Below are 19,049 nucleotides of genomic sequence, written 5' to 3'. Positions count from 1 at the left end.
GTGTATATTATTATTATTATCATTTTAATTTTCACTTATTTATCTATTTACTTACTTACTTTAGAGAATGAGAGCACGAGTGAGTGAGGGGCAGAGAGAGGGAGAGAAAGTGCAGAGCCCGATGCGGGCTCCAGCTCACCAACTGTGAGATCATGACTTGAGCTGAAGTCGGACGCTTAACCGACCGAGCCACCTGGGCACCCCTTAAGTGTGTGTTATTTTTTTTGTAAGAGAAAGCTAATTTTTTTGAAAAGGTTTTAAAGAAAACAAACCAAGATGGGGAGCTGTGGGAGTTCTTGGGTGGCAGGTAGAGAGGGGCCGGCTTCTAAAGGTGCCATTCAGGGCCCCTGAGGGTGGAGCTGGTGGCAGACCCATCAGGGCCGTGTCTGTCCTTACCGTTTGGCAGAGGCATGAAGGTGATTGAGAACCGAGCCCTAAAGGATGAAGAAAAGATGGAGCTCCAGGAAATCCAGCTCAAGGAAGCTAAGCACATTGCGGAAGAGGCGGACCGCAAGTATGAAGAGGTGGGCTGCCTCGTGTTTCCCCCTTCTCCCCAGCGTCCTTGGATTTCTGAAAAGAGCCACGGGGGAGGGAGATGGCTTCCTCTTTGCTTCACTGGGCCGTCCGGGGTCTTCTGTAGGTGGCTCGGAAGTTGGTGATTATCGAGGGGGACTTGGAACGCACAGAGGAACGAGCTGAGCTGGCAGAGTCGTGAGTATCTTGCTCCCCCAGTCTTGCCCTCCCGTTCGGTCCCTTCCCCTTTGGCTTGCGCATTAATGTGAATAAACTAGTGTTCCTTCCACCTTGTTAAACAGGGCCTAGAGAGTGGGCTTTTTTTAGGCCCTGAGAATGGCTACGGGCCCTTCTTACTCTGGACTAGTGACAGGTGCCAGATGAGTTTCCATTATTTCTCGTAGGGGCAGTTTGCAAATTGAGGGAAAATAAGGACTAACGAGCAGATGGTGAGTGGTCACCTGGCAGGCCCTACAGGGTCCTCCCACCTGAAGTCTGCTTCTCCTTGACACACTGCCGTGGCCGTGCCGGCTCGAGATTTGTCTCTTTTGTACCGTGTGGCCAGTGTGGGGGGGCCTCAGGGCGAGGGCAGACATGAAGAGCTCCCCCGTCGGCACCTTCTGGGCCTTGTGTAACAAGTCAGTGCTGATGCATATGTATCTGTGCCTCCTCTCCATCCCCTCCCAGACATGACACACCATGTCCATGGCGGTGTTGTCTTCCCATTTTTTGAAAAACAATCTTTTTTTTTCGTTTTGCTGCTTGTTTTCTTGCTGTGTCCTTTTTGACCTTTCTCCCTCCCCACAACCTGGCTTGTGCGATCCCCGTGACCGTCACTAACAGCCGTTGCCGGGAGATGGACGAGCAGATCAGACTGATGGACCAGAGCCTGAAGTGTCTGAGTGCTGCTGAAGAAAAGGTACTAACATTAGCCCCCACCCCCGGCGAGGTTACGCGCACGGCGTGGTTTCGTTGGGCTTGGTTTTTGTTCTTTGTTTTGCAGCTGCCTCCCCTCCACTGGTTGGTTTGTTGAGTGCCTTCTCACCTCTCCGTGGAATGCTCCATTCTGTTCCTCTTACTTGCCATCTTCCATGTCTTCTTTCCTAGTTGCTTTACGCCTCTGCGCAGGGTCTCTCCTTCCCTGGGGTGATCCGGGGGACTATTTGGGTCGGGCATACGTTCCCACCTCCACCCGAGGTAGACTCGTTCCTGTAGTGATTTTTCTCAAGTGTTTTATTAGTGTCCGACATCCTGGGTCCTAGCCCAGGAGGGCCCAGCGTCTGTCAGGCTCTGCGGTCCGGGGGAGGGAGGGCTGACACTTGCTCAGGTGACCTGGGAACTTCTCTTTTCCCCGTATGCCTTCCAGCTCTCTCTACATATAGGTTCAATTCACGTCTGTGTGTCTCTCTCTCCCTTTTTTTTTTATTCTCGCCTTCTTCCCCTTTCCTCTCCTGCGGTATGTAAAACATTCACAGTAAGTGTTCTGAGCTGGAGGAGGAGCTGAAGAATGTCACCAACAACCTCAAGTCTCTTGAGGCTCAGGCGGAGAAGGTAGGGGCTGGTTGTGACAGTGACAGGCTCTGGGGCCTGGGCCCACCCAGCCCTGCCCTTGATGAGAGACTGGAGAAACCCAGTCCTTACATAATCTAGTGAGACATCCTCGTCATCCACGTCCCGGGATTAACGCTAATTCCCGTGTGCTCTCGTTGCTTTAGTTCAGATCACTTCGTGGTCTCAGGTGCTTGGGGGTCATGTTCTCCTCAGGCTGATACCGATGTGCTAAATAGCAGTAATCATGGGTCCCCGGAAGTTTTCTAGCAGACCAGTGGGGTCAGCAAATAGTAGATCCGAGACCTAATAAGCGATCGAGACAGAGGACTCCTCTTTAGCATCACGTGGGACTGTTTCGGCCATGTGGCTGGCCTTGGGGTGTTGCTGTACCTCCTCGTTAAACGGGAGGAAGGAAAAATGACCTCGTTGGGTTGATCGGAATAAGGTCAAAGCTTAGGTCCATTTTAAAGGTAAAAAATCCAGAGGATTCTAATTTGAGGGTATCAAGGCCTTAAGGATGTTGACTTGTGGATTTTAATGATCTCTTGTCCAGAAATGGGCCTTGCTCTTTTCTCGTGGCCCAACCACACATTAAAATCTGAGAGGATTTCACTGGAAGAGGGGATGTGGTGGCAGATGGGGTGGTAGGATTGTCTGTGTGAGTACGTTCTACTCTGAAACTTGCATTCCAACTTCTCTTACAGTACTCTCAAAAGGAAGACAAATACGAAGAAGAGATAAAGATTCTTACGGATAAACTCAAGGAGGTGAGCTGAGGGAATTCTAGGGAAGGAATCAAAATATTTAGAGGTGTATGAGGCCCTAACTTGGACTTAGACGAGCTGGCTTTGATTGTGAAGGGTGTACAAGTAGAAGGTGGAGACACAGAACTCTTCTTGCTCATCTCTGACTCCGTCTGCTGTCACATTTCCCCAGGCGGAGACCCGTGCTGAGTTTGCCGAGAGGTCAGTGGCCAAGCTGGAGAAGACGATTGATGACTTGGAAGGTATGGAGCCTGGGAGCGGGATCAGAGCTACAGAGGAAGACCTTGCCCGTTGACCGCTTCCCTCCTTCCCTGTGCACCAAAGGGAGTCGGTGGGGACCTGGCACCCGTCCCGTGCCCTGTCCTGTGCCACAGCTAGGTGAAACGGGTCAAGACCCGGAATTGGAGTTTTACACATACACCCTCTTCCTTTTAGTCAGACTTTATCTAGTATTCTGGAATTGGCATCCTTCTCTTGGAGGAGGCTGGTCATGGCTGCATTTACCTCCAGTTGGCTGGTCTGAAATGGTGGTCTCTGGGGTGAGATGGTGGCCGTACTTTGATGGCAGTGAGAGCACGTATTACCCCACGGCTACATTCGGCCATCCTGTTCATCGCCGCAGCTGTGGGCGACCTCTCCAGGAGACACGGCTGTGGGATGTCCATGCCTCAGAGCTGGCCAGTCCGAGGGGCTTTCTTTTTTTTTTTTAATTTTTTTCAACGTTTATTTATTTTTGGGACAGAGAGAGACAGAGCATGAACGGGGGAGGGGCAGAGAGAGAGGGAGACACAGAATCAGAAACAGGCTCCAGGCTCCGAGCCATCAGCCCAGAGCCCGACGCGGGGCTCGAACTCCCAGACCGCGAGATCGTGACCTGGCTGAAGTCGGACGCCTAACCGACTGCGCCACCCAGGCGCCCCCCGAGGGGCTTTCTAAATGCGCTTTGTCCCCACATTTTGGCGGCCGTGTGCACTGTAAGAAAGGACGCCGTGCTTTGAGAACTCTGACATAAGCTCTGGGTAGCACACCATTCTCTTACCTGGGGAGGGTTTGGGGGAGCAGCCTGCAGAGCAGAGGGGCCAAGAATACTGGTCTTGATCGGTAGATAGAGAAGTGTCTGAATCTTTTTTTTTTTTTTTTTTTCCAACGTTTATTTATTTTTGGGACAGAGAGAGACAGAGCATGAACGGGGGAGGGGCAGAGAGAGAGGGAGACACAGAATCGGAAACAGGCTCCAGGCTCTGAGCCGTCAGCCCAGAGCCTGACGCGGGGCTCGAACTCACGGACCGCGAGATCGTGACCTGGCTGAAGTCGGACGCTTAACCGACTGCGCCACCCAGGCGCCCCAAGAAGTGTCTGAATCTTAATGTGTGCTTTCTCCTTTCTCTGTTTTCATCAAATTAAGTGTTATCCCTGTTGGCAGTTGGATTAACTGGGTGGGAGTGGTAGCTGCTTGAGTGCATTTGGCAGCAAGAATGTCTAGTCACGGCCGTGCCTGGGTTCTCCACCCTGACTGCAGTGGACTAGAGGCAGCAAGAAGCCCAGTGGTCTGGGTGGGGGGCAGAGGATCTGAAAATGGCCTGTTGTGGCCGCCAGGGTGGATGTCCTCCTAACCTGTGGTATTAGACCCACGGTCACACTTCTCCTAATTTCTAATGATTCCCTCTCTTCATTTGCTTCTGATACCTTTCACTCTGTCCCCTGGTTCCTCCCTGTGTTCCTGTGCCTGTCCAGATGAGCTCTATGCCCAGAAACTGAAGTACAAGGCCATTAGCGAGGAGCTGGACCACGCCCTCAATGACATGACCTCTATGTAACTATCTGACAGCAGAGCGGGGCTGGGGCCTTGGCTCGTGGGTGGTGGGGGCTCCAGGCTGTGCATAGTGTGCTTTGGTTTTATCCTCTGGAAACTGGGGTCTTCACTCTATCTTTAAACTATTGGTGCTGGTTACTTGTTGGCAAAAGCTGGGGTGGCATTTGATATTGAATCAGTTGTAGCACCCTGATCGATGTGTGATTTTTTTTTTTTTTTAAGCATATTTTTGTTCATAGTCCCTTCATTATAACCATGATTTTTCTATTTGCTTCTCAAATTTAGTCTTCTCAGAGGGGACACCGCTGAAGGTAGAATTGTGTCATCAGATAACTAAGAACTTAGGGCCCAGAGAGCCAGTGACTTGGGCCCTAATGTTGATTGCATGACAAAATTCAGATCTCCTGTGTGTATGTAATTTGTGCCTGGTATTGAACTTCAGGAGAAACACCCACGATTGGAAATCTCAAATTCAGCAAAAGAATTAAGCCAACTCCCAGAGCAAGCCAGGTGGTAAAAAGCACCAAAAAGAGTTACTGGGGACTTCATCCGTTTGCTGTGGACCCCTGACCCTTGATGCTAATCCACCTCTTTGTATCTGTCCTACTAACCCTGAGAAGAAGCCAAATGACTCAGGCTGTGGTATCTGGCTGTCTTTTCTCCTTCCTACCGCCTTCTCTTCCCTTTTCTCCCAAATCGCTGTGTGATTGATGCTAGTCCTTCTTACCTAGAGTCTCCTTACTTTTTCATACAGATAACCATCACCGTTTCTGCTCTGTTCTGGATCTGCCCTCTTTCCTCGGGGAACCCAGCGCCCCACTCCCGCTCTGGATTCCATTTGGGTCGGCCTGGCTGGTCCCCAAGGCATTAGGATGTAGGGGGGGCACAAGGCAACTTATGTATTCTTCCGCCCATCCCCCCACCCCCCCAAATTAAAATGTTAAGCTGCTGGAAGCCTCCTGCCACCCTGCATTTGTGTCACTGACAAAGCTGCTGCTGTCCCTGAGGAGGAGCCTTGGGGGTGTGATGTGGGGAATAGCTATTGTAGGCTCTCTCTCCTCTGACTTATATAATCAAAGCCACTTTTGTGTGTGTCTATTCTTTCTTGACATTTAAGCTCGAGTGATTGGAGTCTGTCGGAGTGGTGGGCTAGCAGAGGTGCCGGGCGGGGCGCGTGTAGGCCGCGGGAGGTCTTCCACCTCCGTTACTTGGAGGCTCCCGTCCTTTTCAGTTAGTTCCTCCTCCTCCGATAGGGTCCCAGTGCCTCCCGATACGCTTTCTTGGCCCTTTTTTCAGTGGCTCACATGGTGCATCTTCAGAACACCTGATGGTCTCAAATGTGTTACCACCAAACTTGACTTACTAGGTCATCCGAAGTCACAGAGAAATCCATAGAATTTTCAGCAGTTCTGTTTGTTCGTTCAAACCCTCCTAACACTCGAGATATACTGCCGTTCGCCTGCCGGCATGTGGTAGTGGGACATGAGACGCGTTCCACGGTTGTGATTGGGAAAACTAAACAACCAGTCCTACATGTTTCAAATGGTTTATTACATACATAAAAATGGTAAATTTCTGTTAGTAAAACTGTTCCTGGTTTACGTTGTGGAATTACATGACAACCTTTTGCAGACTCCTCTTCCAGTTTGCACAGCCGCGATGGCTCAGCCTGGGTAGTGCAGTAGGCAGCTGTACTTACCTAAGCACCTGAGTGGCGTTCACTTAGCACCTCGGTTTCTCAGCAGATTATATATTTAAAACTTGCTTTTCTTTTGGCCAGTTAGAGCCCGGGGCAGAGGTTTTCCCTAATCTAAAACTTTCGGTTGTATTGAATTCAGGTTTCTTTCTGTTCATACCATTTCTTCTTGCTACACAGCCTTTGGGATTAAGGTATAGATTGATTTATTCAGCTAACGCTTAACTGGTATCTTTTAGGCACAAAGAATTACGGCGGGACAGAAATAATCAAAGATGGAGGCACCATCCCTATTTTTAGGTTGCCCAAAATCTAGTAGAGAGAGAACATATATGAAGCTACAGATGATCTGTGGCTCAGCCACAAATACCAAACTGTGGGAATTCAAAGGGGACGAGGTTGGTTCCAGTGGGATGGTAAGGAGAGACTCACAGAACGAGGCACATAGTAGGTAATAAACATGCTAAAACTTGCTTTTTCATTTCTACCGGGTTCTAAAAAATTGGATTCCTGGCAAACAGATTTGATTGAGGGATAGTGGATATTGAGCATTTTGGTCAAGGACCAGCAGAGGAGTAGAGGCATAGATAGAGACAGGAAGGACGTAGCTGTAGAGGTAGATGTAGACAGTAGGGGCAGGCGTGTGCAGGACTCAGGTGTGGAGTTTTAGTTTGTAGGCGACGGGGATGCCACTGGGGGTTTCGAACAAAGATACGTTCTGATCTGAGTAGCAAAGGAGAAGAACTGATTCTGCAGCTAAGTCAGTGTTTCACAAGGAGAGCAGATTATCAAAGTGGCCCATTAAGACGGTGATTCCCAAATTTCAGTCACTTGCGTGCTACTTGGTGGCTTTTGCCATATTCCTGTGCTCCCTACGTTATTTCTTCATATTTACTCTTGTTTTCAAATTTGTCTTACTCTACATAATTCTAATTTGAAATCAAAGGTTTGATGTGTGCTAGTGATTTTTCCTGATGCACATTAAAGCAACACAGCAAATACGTTTTTTCATTTTTTTTTTTAATGTTTATTTACTTTTTAAAAAAAAAATTTTTTTTTTTTTTTCAACGTTTATTTATTTTTGGGACAGAGAGAGACAGAGCATGAACGGGGGAGGGGCAGAGAGAGAGGGAGACACAGAATCGGAAACAGGCTCCAGGCTCTGAGCCATCAGCCCAGAGCCCGACGCGGGGCTTGAACTCACGGACCGTGAGATCGTGACCTGGCTGAAGTCGGACGCCAACCGACTGCGCCACCCAGGCGCCCCGACGTTTATTTACTTTTGAGACAGAGCATGAACGGGGGAGGGTCAGAGAGAGAGAGGGACACACAGAATCTGAAACAGGCTCCAGGCTCTGAGCTGTCAGCACAGAGCCCGAAGCGGGGCTCGAACTCACAAGCCGTGAGATCACAACCTGAGCCGAAGTCGGACGCTTAACCGACTGAGCCACCCAGGCGCCCCGCAAATACGTTTCTTAAAATTTTTTAATGTTTATCATTTTTGGGGGGGGGGGAAGGGGCAGAGAGAGGGGGAGACACAGAATTAGAAGCAGGCTCCAGGCTCTGAGCCGTCAGCACACAGCCCGACTCAGGGCTCGAACCCACGAGAGATCGTGACCTGAGCTGAAGCCGGACGCTTAACCACCTGAGCCACCCAGGCGCTCCGCAAATACGTTTTTTTGAAGTTCACAAGTATATGCTTCCAGAGACCTCCTGACATAGCACCAGCAGCGAGTATGCTCCCTAGTTGGAGAACAACTAGGGTAGGTTATTTCGGTTTTCCCAGAGATAACCCTCCATACAGAGACGGCGCTATGAGCGGCACTCAGCGTGAGGAGGAAAAGTCAACACTGACTGCTTTCGAGCCTAGGGACGTGGTGGCATTAAACATGTAGAGAGGTCACCTGGGCCTGGTTTGAAGAAGAAAGAGAAGGTAGAAGAGAATAGAAGTCTGGGAAACTGGCAGGCATCCAGGTGAAGACAGAATTCGGGGGTTGAGGGGACAGACGGACGTGAGAGAGACTTGGAACTCCATAAAGGGCGGCAGGCAGTTTAGAGCAGGAAAGTACGTCAGAATCCTGAAAGACCGCTGCACATGTAAAAAGGAGAATGCAGCAAACAGGAAGCCCCGTGCAGAGGAGGAATGTAAATGGAACCGGGTGGAGGGAGGACGCAGGACAAGGTGTTGTGATCATACAAACATTTACGGCTGGATAATTGCCAGAGCGTCTCCACTCCAACAGGTTGTGAAGACAGAGAACTCGAGAAGAGATGTTGTCATTGATACTTTATTAATTTGAGGGTGCGTTTTGAGCATTAAGGTCAAGGAGCAGAAGAGCGAACTAGTGGAAAGAAAGTAAAGGCAAGAAATTGAGCCTAGAGCAGTGATGGCCAGTACAGCAGCCGCCTGGCCACGTAAAGAGCCTGCTGAGCGCTCAAAACGTGGCTTATGTGATTGAGGAGCTAAAATTGTGATGTTATGTGCTTTTAGTTCATCTAAATATAATTAGCCACATGTGGCTAGCGACTGCCTGCTGTGTTGGATAGTACAATTCTAGGTGTTTTAGTTTTGGGGCAGAAAGAGTTGACTGGACGCAGAGAAAGGCTTCTTACAAAAGAAAGAGGTATGTGAGAATAGATAGATGTTTGGAAAAAAGTGAGGTCTTTTACTTCCGGTCGCCTGTCTCTCTCCCTGGGCGTGACTGGTGTGAGGGAGGACGGAGCCAGCAGAGCAGAGTGAAATTTGAAACAGTGTGTGGTGCTTAATTCAGTCTTCCATTTAATACAGAAGCCATCCTGTTACTGGGGCCTGGACTGGCTATGGAAATGGGGTCAAGAAGCCGCATTGGTAATCCCAGAGCAAAGCTCTTGATCTCTTTAACTTTTCCCTCTTAATTCTTTTTTCTTTTTTTAAGTTTATTTATTTATTTTGAGAGTGAGAGAGAGAGCGTGCACGTGCATGAGCAGGGGAGAGGGAGAGAGAATCCCAAGCTGGCTCCATCTGTGCCGAGCCCAAGACCGGGCTCAAACTCATGAACTGTGAGATCGTGACCTGAGCTGAAATCCAGTTGGATGCATAACCAACTGAACCACCCAGGGGCTCCCCATCTTAATTTCTAAGGTTGAACCACAGGCTGGTGGGTTAGAGTCCTTTTCTACCCTTCCTTACCCTTGTTCGGATGAGGCATGACACGGTTCGGGAGCGTTCACTGCCCTGTGGTTTTGGGCAGCCTCGTCTCAGCCTTGCCCAATCTCTTTCTTTCTCTATGGTACTGCTTGACCACTCCCCAGCTTTAATATTAGGGAGAAGTTTAAAAAAAAAAAAAAAAGCAAAATCTGTTCTTTCTCATCTCTTGAACTGTGAGGCTTTAAAGCAGGTATTGTTCCCTTTTACTCTCAAGCATCCCCACTCCCCTTTCCTGTTACAGAATGAAATGGCCCTGATTCAGACCAGTGAGGCCTAGGGATGTGTAGCATCCATGGAATTGTTCCCTAACTAACTGGACGCGGCTAAAAGGAACATCAGACCAAATGGATCCTGTGGCTTGCCTTTTTTGTTTGTTTTATTTTGCTGTATCAGGGAACCAAGAACTTTAATGAGCTGGTGTCTGATCCTGAAGTTTTAATCCCTAGAGATTGCAGAGTTAGAACCCTTATTACTGTTACTGAGTTCAAGTTGAGAGCGTGACCACACTTATCTTCTGGCCTCATACAGTTCTTAGGGGACTATGTGCTCCAGAGCTTAATCAGGCAAGAAAATGCTTCCACTTCTCTGTCTCTTTACTTCTTCCCTACATGGAACAAGACCCTCATTGACCAGGCCGTTTTGAGGGATAAGATTCTGATAACACCCTTCTTCCCCAAGACAGGAGTGGCAGTCACACTAACTGTCTTGGATGTGGATGCTCCTGAGGAGTCAGGTGGTACTTCCTGCCACAGAAAGCTTAAGAAATGAGAGTTCAGGGGCATCTGGGGGGCTCAGTTGGTTGTGCGTCTGACTTCAGCTCAGGTCACGATCTCACGGTTTGTGAGTTCTAGCCCCGCGTCAGGCTCTGTCCTGAGAACTCAGAGCCTGGAGCTTGCTTCAGATTCTGTGTCTCCCTCTCTCCCTGCCCCTCCCCTGCTCACGGTCTCACTCTCTCTCCAAAACAAACATTTAAAAAAAGAAAAATAAGAGTTCAATAGAAATTTGAACCCCTGCATTTGTCAGAGAAGCCCCAGTGAATAAGACAGGTGCAGTCGTAGACCTCATGGAGTTTCTGGGCTAGTGTGGTGGTTCTCAACGGTGGATAATTCTGGGATGTGCAGAACAGTCCCACTTAGTGCTGTCTCCTGCCCAACATGTGTGTGCAGCGTCCTCTAGTTACTGCCCCCATACATTTCCAAATTTCTTTCCAAGGGGAGAGAAGGGGCAATAATAGTATACGTATAAGAACCACTGCTTTAACGAGACGTGCAATTCTGAATGTTCGCTCCAGTTCTGCCTTTTAGTACGACTGTTATTTTGGTTATTCCCTCCCAGCATCGTTTTGCGTGTATATGTATGTTTTCTGTTTTGATGGTGTTCATAAAGTGGCAAATCTTATTGGGACCATACTGGCCATCATCTTCCAGGTGGAACTGGAGAAAACCCTCCCGGAGGGCAGCGTGCCGAAGCACTGCACCTTGACCGTGGGCACAGTCAGCCCACAGATGCAATTGATTTTAAGACAGAAGAGTATGTCTTGGGCTTGCTTCAGCAGCACATAACACTAACGTTGGAAAGGTGGAAGAGGGTGGGTCTTTATGCTGAGGTCCTGAGACCATTTTGAAACAGACTGAAAACACCAGAAGAAACTTACTTGTGAACTTGAGAAACTGGTACTAGTAGACCAGGAAGGTCTGTCCTTAAGTTCCCATCACCCCTGTGCTCGTCTGATGGATTTGGTTTCTCTGTACCCCCTCTTTAAGGTGTGCTGCAGGGGGGAACATCCAGCTGCAGTCAGTGTTTTGAGCACTTAACTATTTATATCAGGAATGCTTTTGGTTATAAGAAACAGCCTAACTGTAGCTTAAATAAATATGGGACTGACTTTTTTTCTCCTGCAACAAGTCAGATTTGAGCAGCTGTGGCCGGGGGTAACTGTGTTTCTCTGACTCTCTTGGCCCTCTTGTAAGTTTGAAATCTGCAGGTCTCATCCTCACATCCGTGTTCAAGGCAAGAAAGAAAGCTAGTTTCCCCAGAAGCTTTCCAGCAGATTACCCCTATATCTCATTGGCCAGAACTGGATCCCTAACAGCAAGGGAGGCTGGAAAAGAGAACAGGACAATCTCAGTTCACCTTCCCTGGGGCTAGACACACTGCTGACCCCAACGGGATTGAGTTCTTTTAAAATTTTTTGTTTTTGTTTATTTTTGAGAGGGAGAGGCAGAGAGAGAGGGAGACACAGAATCCAAAGCAGGCTCCAGGCTCTAGGCTCTGAGCTGTCAGCACAGAGCCTGACATGGGGCTCGAACCTAGGAACCGCGAGATCGTGACCTGAGCCGAAGTCAGACGCTCAACCGACTAGGCCACCCAGTCGCCCCAAATGTCCTTTTTTTTTTTTTTTTTTTAAAATTTTTTTTTTCAACGTTTATTTATTTTTGCGACAGAGAGAGACAGAGCATGAACGGGGGAGGGGCAGAGAGAGAGGGAGACACAGAATCGGAAACAGGCTCCAGGCTCCGAGCCATCAGCCCAGAGCCTGACGCGGGGCTCGAACTCGCGGACGGCAAGATCGTGACCTGGCTGAAGTCGGACGCTTAACCGACTGCGCCACCCAGGCGCCCCAAATGTCCTTTTTTTGAAGAAATTTTTAAAATATTTATTTTTGAGAGAGAGAGAATAAGGGGGGGAGGGGCAGAGAGAGGGAGACACAGAATCTGCAGGAGGCTCCAAGCTCTGAGCTGTCCGCACAGAACCCGATGCGGGACTCGAACCCACGAACTGTGAGATCATGACCTGAGCCGAAGTCGGACGCTCAACTGAGTGAGCCACCCAGGCGCCCCCGGATTGGGTTCTTTTAGAAAAGGGGAAGTGGGGTTTTGATTGGATAGGCTCCTATGCTGGGTTTACCACTGAGCGCCTATAACAAGAAGCATTAGGGAGTAGGATTGAATGGATGTAGAGATATTGATCCCAATTTATCATTCACAATGCTGGATTGAATGCTTTTACAGAAAAATGTACCAACTTTTTACTTGAGTTCCTTTCAAACCCTGAATGTTGTAAATATAATTCTTGTAAGCCAGCTGTGCTCCTTCCTTTGCCCTGGGTCCCTTGTCTGTTTTTTTTTTTTTTTTAATTTTTTTTTTTAATTTTTTTTTTTCAACGTTTATTTATTTTTGGGACAGAGAGAGACAGAGCATGAACGGGGGAGGGGCAGAGAGAGGGAGACACAGAATTGGAAACAGGCTCCAGGCTCTGAGCTGTCAGCACAAAGCCCGACGCGGGGCTCGAACTCACGGACTGCGAGATCGCGACCTGGCTGAAGTCGGACGCTTAACCGACTGCGCCACCCAGGCGCCCCCCCTCGTCTGTTTTTCAACCCAAGGAGTAAATACCTTTGTGAAGTAGATAGATTTTTCCTTCTTAAAGCGTTGTCCTTGCAACTTGGGAGCTTGGATTTTTATTTTATTCCTCTGTTGGTCCTCGCACTGCCTGCCTGCGTCTCACTGCCCTGTGTCTGAGTCCTCCTCGCATCCACAGATGCATGTGATGTGTACCAGCTAGTCAGAGGTTTCAGGATTTATTTCTGGTATTCCACTAACATCCTTTTTCTCTTTCTCCTCCTGTTTCCTCTTCTCTTGTCTCCTCGCCTCTCTGTTGCTGCTGCAGAGCGCCTCTACAGCCAACTTGAGCGAAACCGAGTGCTCTCTAGCGAGCTGAAGCTAACGCTGCATGATCTGTGTGGCTGATGGGCAGGGCTCCCTCTGCCCATTAAGCTGAGCTTACCGCTCACACCACTGACCTGGACCCCAGCAAAAAGCTGATTGTTTTCTTGAAAGGCAGTTTTGCCCTGAGCAAATTGCTTTTTAATTGGGGCAGTGAGAGTATTCCTGTCTTCCCCACCGCAGTGTAGTGAGAACAGTTGATAGTGTTTCCATCCCTTTTCAAGAGATAATGGGTGAAGGAGGGAGGAGCCCGTGAGAACAGAGCAAGGAAACCTGGGAGAGTTTTCTGGTTTCCACCCTTACTTGCTGCTCTTTCCCTGTGTGCTGACTGTAAGCTGTGTTCCCCTTGGCATGGATGTTTTCTAACAATAAAAGGACCGATTGGACAAGATGTCGTGATTGCTTCATCTGCAGGCCCGGAGACGGGCCCTTCTGAGCCGGTGGACAGAAGGGGAGGGAGAGGAAGGGGTGCGGGCCATCAACAGATCTGTGGTTTTGCTTGCTAGGTGTTCAGCTGCTGCTTTTTTTCCTGGCGTTTTCCTTCTTGTTTCTTTTTGCTGGTTTTATGTTTAATTGTAAGTAGCTATCGGAAGCTAGTTGTGAGCAGTAGCTCTACAAAAACCTCCGTTGAGGTTTGCTTACGTTTGGTAGTGTTCTTGGCTTCAGGGACTCTGTGATAGGCTCTGGGGGTCTTTCATTCATCCCACCAGTTGTTCCTCTCCTTTCCATTTTGGAGGAAGCTTATAGCGCATGAAGATCTTGTATTCTCAGGTTGAGACTCTGATGTTTTCACTGGTAGAAACATGCCCGGAACCATGTCAAATAAGTACCATCCTACGGGCAGAGCCCCGAAGAAAGAATGGCTGATGCTTAAGGCTGCCTCCTTCGGGGACTGAAAACTGAAAGCCTTGGTGGGTGTGGGTATGGGAGGAAATGACTGATAGGTCCCCAGCCCCTTCCCCCAGAGGTATAGCCACACCTGCAACTCCAGGGGGCACGCCAGAGTCCCTGCAGAAGTGGGTGGTGCAGTGGCTCAGGCCTGCCGCTGGGAAGGCGGTGCTTTGGTAGTCTGCAGCCTTCCTGCAGCAGGAGCGATTCTCACGGTGGGCAGACCTTGACCTTTACTTCTAGTTCTAGTAACGTCTCTCCTTTACACCCATTAGATAAGCTGAAATGCACCAAAGAGGAGCACCTCTGTACACAAAGGATGCTGGACCAGACTCTGCTTGACCTGAATGAGATGTAGAGCACCCCAGTCCCGCCCTGCCGCTGCTCCTCCCCCTGACCCTGACTCCGCCTGAGGCCAGCCTGCCCGAAGCTGGCCTGGAAACTGAGGGCTGATCTTTAACTGGAAGTCCGCTTTCTCCTTTTTGCCGCCTCTCCCACCCCGACCCCTGTATCTTTTTCGCCAAACTGTCTCTGCCTCTCCCCTGAGATTCCAGTCGGGCTTGAGGCCGAGCACCTTTGGGAACAACGTTTAAGGGAATGTGAGCACAATGCAAAGTGTCTTTACAAGCATGTTGTGATGTACACATTTTGTAATTACCTTTTTTTTGTTGTTGCTGTAGCGACCCATTTGTAAAACATTCCTAATAATTCCACAGTTCTGAAGCAGCAGTCTTAGTCCTTCCTCACTTGGAAGGTTTGGAAAGTTAACTTTTCAGCCTAACGCACACTGCTCTCTCTGCAGAGGAGGGAGAGCGGCAAGGCCTGCCTGCCTACTGAGGGCCAGAGCCCCGGAAGGTACCCACTCTGGGAAGCTTCGTTGCTCTGTCCAAAGTACCGGCCAAATTAGAAAGGTGATTCCAGGAGGAGTTAGCCAAAAAAGTGTGGCTCAGGGTTTCAGCTTTAAGGTATCTTTGAGCAACTTTAATTTCTTTTCATCAGAAGTGACCAAACAAATTAAGGTGTGAGACCTCTGTCTGAGACCAAATCCTTGTCCTATCCTCCTCACCCCTCTCTCTCCTAACCGCTCACAGACATGGATCATGTCCCCTTTATGTTGAGGTGACCACTTATTTGCTCTCCTGCCTCCTTGAAAGAAGAAAAGAAAATTACGTGTTTGCCACTGATTTAGCCACATGAAACAAACTTATCTCGTCACCCTTCTCTGGGACTGAAGCTGCTGTCTCTAAAAGTGCCACGTCATTGTGCTTTGTGTTAGTGCTGGAGAAATCTTGAATAGCTTACGTACAAAACCGTTTTTAAATTTTATATTATTTTGAAACTTTGCTTCTTTAGGGTTGGGGCACCTTGGCCACTCTGTCAGGCTGAGAACTGTACAGTCTGTGGGCTGACGGTGTGCTGATCTTTTAAAAGTTTCTTTCCCTGCCCAATCCCCCCTTTTGGTGAGGTTTCTGTGAGGTCTGTTAGGTGTGCATCCGGCAGCTTCTTGGCTTACAATGCACTCTCCTTTGGTGTGCTCTCTCCGGGGCCGATTGAGAGAAAGAAACCAATAGTGCAACTGTTTTGATACTGAAAATTGACAACTGTCTTTTTGAAATAAAGAACCAGTCCCTCCAATCCTCAGACCTCCTTGACTTTTATTTACTAATCCAAATGCGCTTTCTCCACAGGAACTATGAGGTTTGAGGTAAAAATCAGATCTTTGTGGGTGGTGGCAACAGGATTTCATAGAGAACACACGCTTTGGAAGCAGACCACCAAAACTGGATTCGAAACTCAGCTCAGATTCTTACTTCTATGTACCGATAGAAATAAGTTGTAAAATAAAGATAATGTGTATTATCAGGGTAAATGTGAACATCAGATATAATAGTTATACGCAAGGCCTCTTCTAGGTTACTTAAGTTAGCACTGGCGCATTCAGGGCTTTTCCTTCACAACTGTACTAGTTCCACACCACGGATTTATTAGGCTCGGTGCTCCTTAAATCACTTCAACACTGTTCACACACTGCCCTGTGACAGCCTTTGAGCCGATAGTCCGTCGGGTATTTGGAGAGCACAGGTTAGTTTGACCAGGAGTGTTTGCTCAGAGACCGGCTGTGCGCGTGGACGACCTGAGCCTTCTGGTCGCTGGTGCCTGGCATTTACTGCACTCTGGCCTTGAGGCTGGACACGAGTCTGACTCCTGGTAAAAACGACACAGCTCCCTTGACAAAGTCAGCTGTTTATGATAGAGACTGCAAATTTTTTCCATTTATAGGCACCGACCAATGCTACCTGGAAATTACAGCCCCAAAAAACCCACCAAAACTTTTTTCTGCCAGGAGCCGAACACAAGGTAGGCAACGGAAGAAATTAAACCGGGAGAAGTTAGCCCTTCCTCGACATTTTGCTCCTTTCTTTGCGGCCAAAATTTAGGGAACAGGCCCCCTGCTCACGTGGCAGGCTTCCCGCCTCCCGTTGCCACGTGCCCCCTCCCTAGCGCTCCCACAATTCCCAGCCGGGAGGAGGTACCGCCCCCTGTGGCGTCGCGCCCGCGGATTGGCCGGCGCCGGCGGGCCGCGGCCTCAGTCGAGCTGAGGCGCGGAAGCGGCGGTCGCCATGACGGACTCCGGGGCCTCGAGGCCCCGACGGAGCCGGCCGTTTGTCGGCTGGCCCACGCCCCGCGTCACGCTGCTGCTTCAGTGTCTGCTTGGGACCCTGGCCAACAAGCTCAACGTGCCGCAGGTGTTGCTCCCCTTCGGCCGGGAGCCGGGCCGCGTGCCCTTCCTGCTGGAGGCGCAGCGGGGCTGCTACACTTGGTGAGGGGGTACGCGGGCTTCCTGTGGGGGCCCTGCCGCCGGGCCTGGGGACGACTTCCTGGGAGCGGGGCGCCTGGGGCGGGGGAGCCCCGGCCACTCGCCCCGGGCGGCTCTCTCCGCGGGGGATCCCCGTGCGCCACTGCGTTACTGTATTCCGCGCCCCGCGCCGGCAGAAGGGAGAACTTGGGGGACGGGAGGAGGTCCCAGCTGGGTGGCCAGGACCGCCCCCTGTGCGACGGCGTGTTTTCAGGGGCGACTGCCGCGCGGGGGCTGGGCGGCCGCGACGTCGCCGGGTGCGAGAGCCTCGCGGACGTGTCCGGGCTCCGCTGCGGCCTGAGCGGCGCCGAGGTTTGTGCAGTGGACGCCGCTCGCCTCCCGCTCGGCGGCCCGGGGCCTTCGAGGCCTCGTCGAGGGTGAGGCAGGGAAGCTCGGCATCAGAGCCCCAAGAGGAGGTTTCTGGGTCTTGGTTTCGTTGGGTTTTGTTTCGTTTCGGTTTTTTTTGTTGTTGTTGGAGTTGGACTCAGACCTCCTAAGTTAGGCAGCCTTTCTACCTTAGCAGCCCGTTTATATTGGACGGAAACACGTTCCTCAGAGTAGGAGAAATCTACGCCTCTCATTATTGGGAACACATCAGTGTGTTTACAGACTGGGGGGACACTATAGCAGTCTTATTTTGTTTTGTTTTTAAATTTTATTTAGAGAGAGACAGCGGGGGAGGGGAGAGAGTGGGGGAGAGACTGAGAGACGGAGAGAGAAGGTCTCAAGCAGGCTCCACACTATCAGCGCAGGGTTCGTGGCAAGGCAGGAAACCCATGAACCTGGGATCATGACCTGTCCCCAGATCAAGAGTCTCGGGGGCCCGACTGACTGAGCCACCCAGGCGCCCCTGTAGCAATCTTATTTTAAATATTGAGGGAGGAATATAATACTTGTATAACTTTGCACAGGGGATCTTTGGGGAAGATCTTTGGGGAAGTCTCTCACTGAAATCTTGTGTCTCTGAACATGGTTCCTATTTTAAAGTGTCATTTACGTGCACCTGATTAAACGTAACATGGAAAAACTGTAACAAACTGTGTTCTGCTAAAAGTTCATTTTAACCCACATTCTTATCTCCAGCCCTTAAGTATTTTATTCTGGCAGGCATTCTACCCATCATGACGCAGTAACTGTTGAGCCTTTATATGAAAACGGCACCTTATGTTCCCAAAAAGCTGTGCTCATTGCTGAATCTTCCCAACCGATACGCCTCAGCAGTATTATTCTTGCTCGAGAGATAGGTACGTTGAGAGAAAACATTATGAAATTGTTCATCTGGAGTAGAATAATCTGATATCTTTTATACATGATTAATACAGATGGTGCTTCAAATATAAAATAGAAAAAAGCATTCTGCAGTGTAAACCCTAATCGTGGCATCCTATTCTGTGACTTTTTTTTTTTTTTTTAATCTAGCACCTGGCATGGTGCCTGATACAGAGTGGAAACCGTAGTTATTTGAATCAATAAAGGAAGGAATTACTAATTGGAACTAGCGTGATTGTGTTAAGGTCTGAGGTGGGTCTTGAATGAGGCAAAAGGTAGTATGAAAACAAGTGCTTCTCAGTGTGGTCTGCGAACCTGTGCCATTGGCATCATCAGTATCGCCTGGAATGTTGTTAGAAGGGTAAGTCCTTGGGGTGCCGGGCTGGCTCAGTCAGTGGAGCATGGGACTCTTGATCGTGGGTTGTCCCACGATTGATGTAGAGTAGAGATTAGTTAAGAATAAAATCTTTAGGGGCGCCTGGGTGGCGCAGTCGGTTAAGCGTCCGACTTCAGCCAGGTCACGATCTCGCGGTCCGTGAGTTCGAGCCCCGCGTCAGGCTCTGGGCTGATGGCTCAGAGCCTGGAGCCTGTTTCCGATTCTGTGTCTCCCTCTCTCTCTGCCCCTCCCCCGTTCATGCTCTGTCTCTCTCTGTCCCAAAAATAAATAAACGTTGAAAAAAAAAAAAATTAAAAAAAAAAAAAAAAAAAAAAAAGAATAAAATCTTTAAAAAAAAAAAAAAATGGAGCGTCTGGGTGTCTCAGTCAGTTAAGCGTCCTGCTCTTGGT

General features: G+C 49.5%; 2 protein-coding genes across 27 annotated transcripts in view; both read left to right on the top strand.

The window, feature by feature from the left end:
* The window catches only part of TPM3 (tropomyosin 3), a 29,644-nt gene extending 13,872 nt beyond the window's left edge, over positions 1–15,772 (top strand). For 3 of the 14 annotated variants that reach the window (XM_086693238.1, XM_086693242.1, XM_086693243.1), the window contains 6 exons: positions 407–524; positions 641–711; positions 1,357–1,432; positions 2,769–2,831; positions 3,001–3,070; positions 14,413–15,772. In XM_086693238.1, the coding sequence (XP_086549364.1) occupies positions 407–524; positions 641–711; positions 1,357–1,432; positions 2,769–2,831; positions 3,001–3,070; positions 14,413–14,495 (481 nt within the window). In that variant the 3' untranslated portion in view covers positions 14,496–15,772. Of the gene's footprint in view, positions 1–406; positions 525–640; positions 712–1,356; positions 1,433–1,988; positions 2,065–2,768; positions 2,832–3,000; positions 3,071–4,562; positions 4,646–5,395; positions 5,724–14,412 lie in introns of those variants that run through there. The other 11 variants (XM_086693234.1, XM_086693240.1, XM_086693233.1 and 8 more) reach the window with 6 other exon arrangements.
* A 730-nt stretch (positions 15,773–16,502) lies between these two features.
* The window catches only part of NUP210L (nucleoporin 210 like), an 84,132-nt gene continuing 81,585 nt past the window's right edge, over positions 16,503–19,049 (top strand). For 10 of the 13 annotated variants that reach the window (XM_086693191.1, XM_086693187.1, XM_086693193.1 and 7 more), the window contains exons 1-2: positions 16,503–16,958; positions 18,102–18,238. In XM_086693191.1, coding sequence (XP_086549317.1) covers positions 16,759–16,958; positions 18,102–18,238 — 337 coding nt within the window. In that variant the 5' untranslated portion in view covers positions 16,503–16,758. The other 3 variants (XM_086693200.1, XM_086693197.1, XM_086693198.1) reach the window with 2 other exon arrangements.

This window comes from Puma concolor, chromosome E4, assembly GCF_028749965.1.
Source record: "Puma concolor isolate L17-30 chromosome E4, mPumCon1.1.hap2, whole genome shotgun sequence".
Taxonomy (NCBI): Eukaryota; Metazoa; Chordata; class Mammalia; order Carnivora; family Felidae; genus Puma; species Puma concolor.
The sequence above is the reverse complement of the archived record's forward strand: the minus strand, read 5'-3'. Positions and strand labels throughout refer to the sequence as shown.